The 10,643-nt window shown below is 41.0% G+C and overlaps 1 protein-coding gene across 1 annotated transcript in view; it reads left to right on the top strand.

The window, feature by feature from the left end:
* The window catches only part of gnrhr4 (gonadotropin releasing hormone receptor 4), a 13,100-nt gene extending 4,576 nt beyond the window's left edge, over positions 1-8,524 (top strand). Inside the window, exon 3 of the mRNA XM_016521735.1 lies at positions 8,011-8,524. Coding sequence (XP_016377221.1) covers positions 8,011-8,477 — 467 coding nt within the window. The 3' untranslated portion in view covers positions 8,478-8,524. The remainder of the gene's footprint in view (positions 1-8,010) is intronic.
* The last annotated feature ends 2,119 nt before the right edge of the window (positions 8,525-10,643 follow it).

Genomic DNA, 10,643 nt, shown 5'->3' with positions numbered 1-10,643 from the left:
TTAGGAAGGGTCTAATCTTCCTAATGTTGTATAAGGCAAACCTGCAGGACCTGGCCGTTGTAGCAATATGGTCTGTGAAGCTTAACCTGATAACCCGCACTTGGACGCCGGTGCACTGAACGCTCTTTGTTTTCACGTGTCAATGTTTACGAATAGATTAAATGAAAAGGGACATAATAGGACAGCCAGGCACAAGAATAGTTTCTTTCCCCAGGCAATCTACTTCATGAACAGTTAATGTTCTCCCATTGCGCAATTAAAGTACAGTATGTGCAATAACCTTGTACTTATTTATCACCCTAAACCCTAGTACATCCCTACAACTTATTTTATTTTATTCTATTCCTATTCTATCTATAGCACACCTGTACATACAATTTATTCTTTTTTTTGTGGTTTATATTTATGCATGTGTATTTTATTCACATCTCATTTTTATTATCTGTGTGTTGTTGTTGTCTCCGTGTACTGGAAGCTTGTGACACTATAACAAATTCCTTGTATGTGCAAACATACTTGGCAATAAAGCTCTTTCTGATTCTGATTCTGATAAAGCTCTTTCTAAGTCTCAAGCATCGACGATAGATCGCTGTTTTTCAATGGAAAGCTTATAAGGAATGTATTTGCTAAATTTGTGTAAGCAGTACTGTACTAAACTGAGGGCCAGTGATTAATATGTTCATACAGTTCTTTGTATATGTGTGTAATGGTTAATTCGCTGTTGTTATTTAGTCAGGCGTCAGTCACACGCCTATTGTTAGGACCCAGACGGTGCAAAGGACCCGGACGCAGTGTAGTACAGTTATGATCGCTATTATTATTACTACCGCGAGATGATCCTAACGGTGATGATAATGCCAGTTCTTCCGCAATATCGAGTAATCGCATGTGTGCGTGAATCAAAAAGTATGTTTGTTTGTTCATTATACTGCGTTTACATTTGATCGTGAATTTGTCTTTAAAAGACGTGCTTATCGCGTCTGCCGAGCACGTGTCTGTAAGCTAATCTAGTCAATCTTATTATACGATCGCTGTAAAGACGTATTTTTAGTGTTAATGTCATAACAAATGTGGATATTATTCATTTGCATATTGATGTTTTATCAGTCTGTATATTTATACTTTATTATTGTTGTTTCTCTTTCTAGAACCACACTCAATTAAAACTGTTTAAGTTTGCAATGAGTGGTCTATGAGTGGTGTGTGCATCTAGCTCCTCCTAAACTGACATCACTTAAGTTAATTGTTCTGATCGGACAATTTTGGTGGTTGCCACTGGGTATTAATTAGCACCTAAGAGCTGAATAATTCTTTACAAGTACACATCAAAACATGCATAATAAAAACGCAGTACGTACCAGATTCATCGTAATGACGAGTCATAAATGCATCCACTGCTGTAAATCCCGGTTTAGTTAGAAAGGCAAGGGTCCACTGAACAACATCCCTTAGAGCACTTTTAGTCCAACGAAACAAAAACGTTGTAATATGGATGGTTATTCCTTTGTTTACATCTCATTTCTTCGGGGAGAGTTATTGTTTGTATCCGTTATGGAATAACTTACGCTCAAAAAACTGCGTCTTGGTAGTAAAAAACAACATGGTTTTGTAGCATACTATGTCACAAACAGAATGAGACCATCCACTAAAAAAAAAGTCAAAGATAAGCGGAATCTTGTTTATTTGAATTCTGGCGTTCTCTTGTGACGGCTCGTGATGTAAGCTGTGACACACCTGTCATCTGTTGGGGGCGTAACTTAGCGATCGGCTTTTTGCAAAAATAATTCTTGTTTTTTACTATTCAACATTTTTCATATATGTGTGTGTGTTTTGTGAGGAATGTGGCTGTATCTGCATGATTACTATCTGTATGACCACACATCAGTGCGTGATTGGTATGTTTAATGACTAAAATATTTTGTAGAACCCTTCAATACATTTGGTAAATATTTTTTTTGGGGGGGGGGGACTAGACATAGTCTCAGAAACATTGCTGCAGGAATCTAATTTTTCATGGTATCTTCTTCAAATTTGAAATATAAACTCATGAGACATGTGCCTTTAAACCCATTACTTTTCTGGATTGCTCAAGGACTGATTTCATGTATTTGTATATAAAATAAAAATGATGATGGATAGTAAAGCCTAAAGTGTCTTCTTTCCAAAGATACCAGGAACTATTGTCAGGAACTGTTACCATTTTAAGTTAGGTAGGTAATTTTCAGCTGTGAGTCCCAAAATGGGGGGAGCAGGTTAACAGGTTAACTGATCATCCATCACAACTCCAAGGTTCCTGGCTGTGCTGGAAGGAGTAATGGTTGACAAACCTAGCTGTATAGAGAGGTTGTTATGAAGTGCTGGGTTGGCTGAGATCATGAGCAATTCTGTCTTAGCAAGGTTGAGTTGAAGGTGATGATCCTTCATCCAGCCAGAAATGTCTGTCAGACAGGCTGCAATGCGAACACCTACTGTCGGATCATCTGGTTAGAATGAGAAGTAGAGTTGAGTGTCATCAGCATAGCAATGATAGGAAAAGCCATGCTTCTGAATGACGAATCCAAAAATGACATGTAGATGGAGAAAAGAAGTGGTCCAAGCACTGAGCCTTGAGGAACCCCAGTAGCAAGAAGTTGTGACTTAGAAACCTCACCCCTCCAAGACACCCTGAAGGACCTACCAGAGAGGTAAGACTTGAACCACTGGAGTGCGGTTCCTGAGATGCCCATCTTCATGAGGGTGGACAGGAGGATCTGGTGGTTAACTGTGTCAAAAGCAGCAGACAGATCCAGCAAGATGAGTACTGAGGATTTGGAAGTTGCTCTTGCCAGTCTCAGGGCTTCAGTAACCGAGAGCAGTGCAGTCTCAGTTGAGTGGCCGCTTTTGAAGCCAAATTGGTTGCTGTCCGTGAGGTTGTTCTGTGCAAGAATCATAGAGAGTTGGTTGAACACAACTCATTCAATTGCCTTTGCAATTGTCTTTGTAGTTTTCTAAAAGTGCTGGATTTAGAGAGGGTTTCTTAAGCAGTGGGGTTACCCAAGCCTGCTTGAATGCTGTGGGAAATGTACCAGAATGAAGAGAGGTGTTGATAACGTGAGTGAACGCGGGTCTAACTGAAGAATAAATGGCCTGAAGGATAGAATCAAGTGGACAGGTAGTAGGATGATTGGAAAGAGTGGAGGAGGACAAAGAATAGAAGAAAAGGTTTTGAAAAGCGTGCAAGAGTCAGAACAGTTGTTCATTTTGTTGTGGTAGTATGTTGTTTTAGCAGTGGAGACACTTGCAGAAAAGGAGGACAGGAGTGACTGTTATACACTAAGGTCAGTAGAGTTTTTTGATTTGCGCCACTTCCTCTGCAGCCCTGAGTCTAGGGCAATGCTCCCGGAGAACATCAGGGGGCAAAAGTTGTCTAAGCAAGATGTTAGAGTGGAGCAAAGAATGACAGTAGCAGTGTTTTTGTCCAGTGCTGAAAACTGAAAGGGTGGAGGAAGTGAGGATGAAACCATAGAGGATAGGTGAGTGGGAGAGAACGAGCGTAGATTATGCCGAAAGGTGACCTGTGGAGGAGTGTGCATTGTGTCCGGAGTCAGTGTGAGGTTAGAAGTGATGAGGAATTGGTCTGAGGTGTGCAACGGCATAAATAAAGTGCTGTCAGTTGAGCAGTAGCATGTGTAGATAAGGTCCAATTGGTTACCTGATTTGTGAGTAGCTGTAGTAGACACGGGCTTGAGGTCAAATGAGGCAAGCAGAGTGTTGAAGTCAGCAGCCTGTGGTGTATCTAGGTGGATGTTGAAGTCCCCGAGTAGTACCAGAGGAGTACCGTCCTCAGGGAATTTTGAGAGTAACACATCCAACTTGTCTAAGAAGTTACCCAGTTGACCTGGGGGACAATAAATAACTACAAAATGGATTGTAACAGAGTGGGTAATTGTAATTGTGTGTGCTTCAAATGAACTGTTGCCAGTAAGAGATGGTAAACTATCAAATTTCCATTCTTTTGAAATAAGTAGACCTGTCCCTCCACCCCTCCCAATCGGGCGTGGCGTGTGGGAAAAAGTGAAATTAGTGGAGAGGGCTGCAGGAGTGGCAGTGTCCTCAGGTTTGATCGAAGTCTCAGTTAGGGCCATGAGGTTGAGACTTGAATGAGTAGAAATAGATAAAAGAAAGTCTGCTTTGTTTACAGCAGACGGGCAGTTCCAGAGACCAATTGGAATAGAGAGTAAAGTAGTAGAGGACATAGGGACAGTTCGCAGATTATTAGGGGATTGCGCTGCCTCCAACGTACAGTGCGTGATTTATGAGTGTTAGTAGTAATAGTAGAGATTTGGAAGCACATATTGAGTACAATTAACTAGAACAAGTAGATGAGAACAAGTTATACAAAAAGTAAAGAAAGGGAAAATAAGAAATACTCAGGTGCCTTGTTGGTGTCCTTGTTCAGTGGAGTCGCGCAGGTAGAGTCAATGGTCTTTACACTCGTCGGTCTTCACACGAGGAGGACTTCACAGGAGGGCTGCCGCGGTGTACTGAGCAAATATATACCTTCCTGATTCCACGTAATTGAATTCAGCTGGCCACGCCTTACTACTTATTAAACCGAAATTGCAAAGCCACGTGATACGCACGAGAACAAATGCGACTTGAGCACGTGTTTACCACGGTAAACACAGTAAACAAAACAATGTGTCCTAGCAACGACAACTGCGCTAAAATCTAATGAGAAAAGATACAAAACACTTACAGACTGCTGTCCTCTTCTGCTGCTCAACTGCTTCTACTAACAAGTACTTGCAAACAAGGTAAATTATACCTGGCTTTGGCCACGCCTTACTACATATTAAACCGAAACTGCAAAGCCATGCGATCCGCATGAGAACAAATATGACTTGAAAAAAAACAATAAATCGATAAATCAGAATCAGAAAGAGCTTTATTGCCAAGTGTGCTTACACACACTAGGAATTTGTCTTGGTGACAGAAGCTTCCAGTGCACAGACACAGATAACAAAATAAACAAGTGATTAAAAAGAAATACACAAAAAACAATACACAATAGACAATAGACAATAATTGTATGTACAGGTGTGCTATATACAAATTATGCAAGGGAATTTGGATAGATGTTAAATCAATAACATATGTACAATAAATATAGGTATTGTAACGGGGTGAAGAATCACACGACAAGAAATCTCAATCAATACCCCGGAGGGTGGATTTATTGGGGTGGCCAGCAGGCGGTCAAACCCTGGCCAGTCTCTCCCGATCAGCACGGGGACGGGAAGATCCTTCATGACCCCGATTTCCATCGGCCAGGTGCCGGGAGCGGCCGAAATGGTCACTCTGCGAGCTCGCCTGATGAGGTGCAGCTGTGACCGATCAGCCTGTGATGATGATGGCCAGGTGCTCCTCGTTTGTTTCCAGGGTGATGCTGATGAAGCCTCGGGACGCTCGTCACAGTATGGATAGTGGGTATTGCACATATTTTATTGCACAGTGGGGGAGACATTTAACTGTTTGTGAGGTAGATGACCTGAGGGAAGAAGCTTTTCCTATGTCTGGCTGTTTTGGTGCTCAGTACTCTGTAGTGCCGACCAGATGGCAGCAGTTTGAAGAGGAAGTGTGCTGGGTGTAAGGGGTCCAGAATGATTTTGCCAGCCCTTTTGCTCACTCTGGATGAGTACAGTTCTTGGAGGGTGGGGAGGGTTGTACCAGTGATTCGCTCAGCAGTCTGGACTAACCGCTGCCATCCTTTAAGGTCAGTATTGGTAGCCGAGCTGAACCAGAAAGTTATTGAAGTGCAAAGGATGGATTGAAGTCCACGATCATCTCCACTGTTTTGAGCGTGTTCAGCTCCAGATTGTTCAGACTGCACCAGACAGACAGCCGCTCAACCTCTTGTCTGTAAAGATTCGTCACCATACTGGATGACACCGATAAGTGTGGTGTCGTCTGCAAACTTAAGGAGTTTGACTGAGGGGTCAGTAGAGGTGCAGTCATCTGTGTACAGAGAGAAGAGCTGTGGGGAGAGTACACATCCCTGGGGTGCGCCAGTGCTGATGGTGTGGCTTTCTACCAATTCTTTCTAGATGTTGCCTATCTGTCAGAAGGCTGGTGATCCACTGACAGATAGAGCTAGGGACCGAGAGCTGGGTTAGTTTGGTCTGGAGGAGTGTTGGGATGAAGGTATTGAAGGCCGAACTGAAGTCCACAAACAGGATCCTTGCATAAGTCCCTGTTTTGTCCAGATGCTGCAGGATGAAGTGCAGTCCCATATCGACTGCATCATCCATGGACCTGTTTGCTCAGTAAGCAAACTGCAGGGGGTCCAGTAAGGGTCCAGTGATTTCCTTCAGATAAGCCAACACCAGTCTTTCAAATGACTTCATGACGTTAAAGCAACAGATCTGTAGTCATTAAGTCCGGTTATCTTGGGCTTCTTTGGGAAGGAGATGATGGTGGAGCATTTGAAGCAGGCAGGGACATCACACAACTCCAGTGATCTGTTGAAGGTCTGTGAAAAGATGTGGGCCAGCTGGTCAGCACAGGTTTTCAGACAGGCTGGTGAAACACCGTCTGGGCCTGGTGCTTTGCGTCTTTTCTGCTTCTGGAAGACCTGACACACATCATCTTCGCTGACCTGAAGTGCAGGTGGGTAGGTTGGTATAAGATGAACCAAACAGTGATTGGAAAGCCCCAAAGCTGCCCATGGGACAGAGCGATATGCATCCTTTATTGTGATGTAACAGTGATCCAATATATTACTGTCTCTGGTGGGACATGTAACGTGCTGTCTGTATTCTGCCAGTTCACGGGAGAGATTTGCTTTATTAAAGTCCCATTATTCATTAAAGTCCCATCATTCATTAAAGAATGATTATAACAGAGTCCAGGTGTTGTTGCTCTGTGTCTGTGATCTGATCTGCAAGTTTTTGCAAAGCCGAGCTTACGTGTGCTTGCGGTGGAATGTAGACACTTATGAGAATGAACGAGGAAAACTCCCGCAGTGAGTAGAAAGGCTTACAGCTGATGAAGAGTGCTTCTAGATCGGGACAGCACAACTTCTTCAATGCTGTTACATCTGTACACCACGTTTAATTGATGTAGAAGCATGTCCCGCCACGACACGATTTCCCCGCTGATTCTGCGTCACAATCCGCTCTGAACAGCTGGAAGCCCAGCAGACTTAACCCGCTGTCCGAAATGGCATGATTCAGCTAGGTTTCAGTGAAACACAGAGCAGCATTACTTTTCCGGGAGAGCAGAAGAAGTTTGTCTGTTTTGTTGGTTAGAGAGCGGAGATCCGCCAGATGTAAGCTAGGCAGTGCTGTTCGAAATCCGCGCTGTCTGAGCTTCACGAGCACGCCGGCTCGCTTCCCCCATTTGCACTTCCTAAAGCTTTTGATCATCACCACTGTTCCGCCAACTACAGTGTTCAGCTAAACATCCGAATAATCGAAAACCAGTAGAAGATTGTGTGGTGTGTTCTGCCGAATGTTCAGCTGTTCATCCCTGGTGAAACTGATTGTATTTGATAAACAAAAGACAGGAAAAACTAACAAAAACAGTAAAACAACTGGAGAGCCAAGCACCATGGCAGCCGTGTTTGGCACCATCTTGATTAAGTACAAACATTTGAAAATTCTGTCATCATTTACTTACTCTAGTGTCGTTCCAAATCTGTATGACTTAAAAATATTCTGAAAAGTGTCTCAGTGTTTTTTTGTCCGTAAGAGACTCCAAATGAGTCTCCACCAAAGGGGGGACCAATTATGTTGGACTTTTATTATACGAAGTCATGAATTTCAGTTAAAAAATTCTTTAGAATATCTACTATTGAGCTGGACAGAAAAATGAAAGTCATATAGGTTTTAAATGACTTGAGGGTGAGTAAATTATGACAGAATTTGCATTTGTGGGGAAACTATCCCTTTAAATACTGTAGTGAAGTAAAATACTTGTAAAAATTATATTTTCACTGCACATTTATAAAAAATCTTCTTGCTTTTACAGTATCGTCAAAGGAAGTCCACTTACGGCGTTCCAACAGCAACATCCCAAAGGCCCGTATGAGGACTTTGAAAATGAGCATAGTCATAGTGACCTCTTTCATAGTTTGCTGGACACCATACTACTTGCTGGGTCTCTGGTACTGGTTCCTTCCTGAGGATTTAGAAGAGACTGTTTCTCACTCACTCACTCACATACTGTTTATTTTTGGACTCTTTAATGCGATTCTGGATCCCATCACTTATGGCCTCTTCACCATCCATTTTCGCAAAGGACTGAAGCGCTACTGTCGCAACGCGGTTGTACTCACAGAGTCAGAGAATAATTCCATCATGACGGGCTCATTGAAATGCTCACCATCCCCATTTCGCATGAAAAGAGTGACCCAGACCGGTCCAGGAGCTAACCCAGAGAAGAATGCGGTGAGTGGGGAAGATAAGAAGCCAGCTGACAGTGAAAACAAGGAATAGTGGCAACCCTACCAATCCAGCCTTGAAAGTGTCATTTGATTAAAGATACGGATGTGACAAGGCAGGCCTTGTACTGGCAGTCTAGCTGCTCTCAAGAACAATGAGAGAACAACACACTCCTGCCTGTTCTCCTCAACAGCGTTAGACAGATTCCAATTGAGCCCAAGTGTGTCGCATCGTTTGATTCATTCGCTGATGAGCTGCCTCAATTACTCAGTTATATTTAATACCCATCTATTTTCCTGATACAGGTGATTATGTTTTGTAATCATTTGCTCTTTACTAAATACGCCAATCACATTGCAGATTAATTAGACCATTTCTACTTGTGGCTTTTGTTGAAAATGTCATTTACATCAAGGGTTTTTTGCATCTCATCTGCAGCATCTCCACCTGCTATCACAAAGGGCATCACTCTTGAATTGCTGAAGACATTAGTTTCATCTACAAACAAATAAGATGTGTGGATTTAGCATTTTGATATATTACAAATGCAAATTCATGTACACTGGTTCTTGAATAATTGTCTGGTGTTAATTGGAAGTGTTCATACCTTTTCGGGAATCCTAACCCAGACCCTTGAGATGCTATCGTTTAATGTGTAGAATTTGTATTGGATGGATTCAGAAACCCAAGAGATCTTGCACTTGAAGTCTGTGCTAGTATTACTGGGCAGCCTGAACTCATTAGAATCTGTATTTATGGTGTATACACATACATTGTTTTGTATGTTTGGATGTAGGCTGAAATGTTCAATATGAATGTATCGACAACATCTAAAATGTGTGCAGCGTTTTAATTGTAAAAATCTTTATGAATCCTTTGTATATAGTTTTATAAATGTATATTTACAGTACATTTTATAACTATACATATTTTGAAGCCCACCCCTCATGTAAACCTAACCACTCTTTAAAAATATAAAAGTGTAATAGACATAAATGCATGGTGACAATAATTTTAGTCTCAGTATACTGTTGTATACACTACCATAAAAAATGTGATACTTTAATTCAGCAAGGATGCATTAAATTGGTCAAAATGGAAAAAAAACCATTTATAATGTTACGAAATAATATTAAGCAGCAGCTGTTTTCAGCATTAATGATAAGAAGAAATGTTACTTGAGCTCCAAATCAGCATATTAGAATGATTTCTGACGAATCATTGAAAACTGGAGTAATGGCTGCTGAAAATTTAGCAAAAATAAATATAAAAAATAAAATATATTAAAATAGAATATTTATAAGTATACAAATTTTTACTGTATTTTTGATCAAATAAATGCAGCCTTGGTGAGTATAAGAGACTTCTTTTAAAAACGAGAAAAAAAATCTCTTAGGAACGATAGTGTGTATATTGTTTAATCATCCTAGAAAATCCTTCAAAATTACAATACAGCACCAGAAATCGCAAAGAAAAGTATAGAGACATAAATACTAATAAATACACCAATTAATTCAATATTTGAAAAATCTAAAAGGACTTAGTATCTTTATTTTCATATGTAGAATGCTGCATTTTGCATGCTGTCAATACTTTGATATTGTACGTTTGAGTGTCTATTCAAACATACATAAATATACTGTATGTGTGCTAGAACCACACTTTACATTATGAATACCAACAAATTTATGAAGTGACATTGCACTGAGGCCGACACCATACCGTAATTTCCCTTGCAATTACAACAAACTATTTAGCTTTAAAATGATATTTGATTGACGCATGAGTAGCTCATGAATGTGTTTACATCATACTTCTCAGGGAAGGTGCTTCTTTTGTCACAGGGTATTGAAGTCCAACTGGAGACTGACAAACTGTAAAGCTTTCCTCATTTTAATGTCAGGTGGATACTATCATTTCTGTTGATGTGACGTTACGTGCTCTGACAGTGATGTGCTCTATAATCAACAGATCCATGATCATTGCTGTGTGTTCGAGTGTGTATTTCTGAGAGAGTCACGTGACATCCACTAGTTGTGCTTCTTGTGTTTGCAGTGTCACTACAGGATGTACTTAGGCCTTAACGACCTAGATTTTCAACTTCAGTAAATGTAATAGCCCTTCGGGAAAGTGTAGGGAGGAGGAAAATGAAAGGGGAGTGAGTCCTTTCTGTCAATATGTCATGGGTGAAGAGAATATATATATATATATATATATATA

Source organism: Sinocyclocheilus rhinocerous, unplaced genomic scaffold, assembly GCF_001515625.1.
Source record: "Sinocyclocheilus rhinocerous isolate Xijiao unplaced genomic scaffold, SAMN03320098_v1.1 scaffold1110, whole genome shotgun sequence".
In the NCBI taxonomy this organism is placed as follows: Eukaryota; Metazoa; Chordata; class Actinopteri; order Cypriniformes; family Cyprinidae; genus Sinocyclocheilus; species Sinocyclocheilus rhinocerous.
The sequence above is the reverse complement of the archived record's forward strand: the minus strand, read 5'-3'. Positions and strand labels throughout refer to the sequence as shown.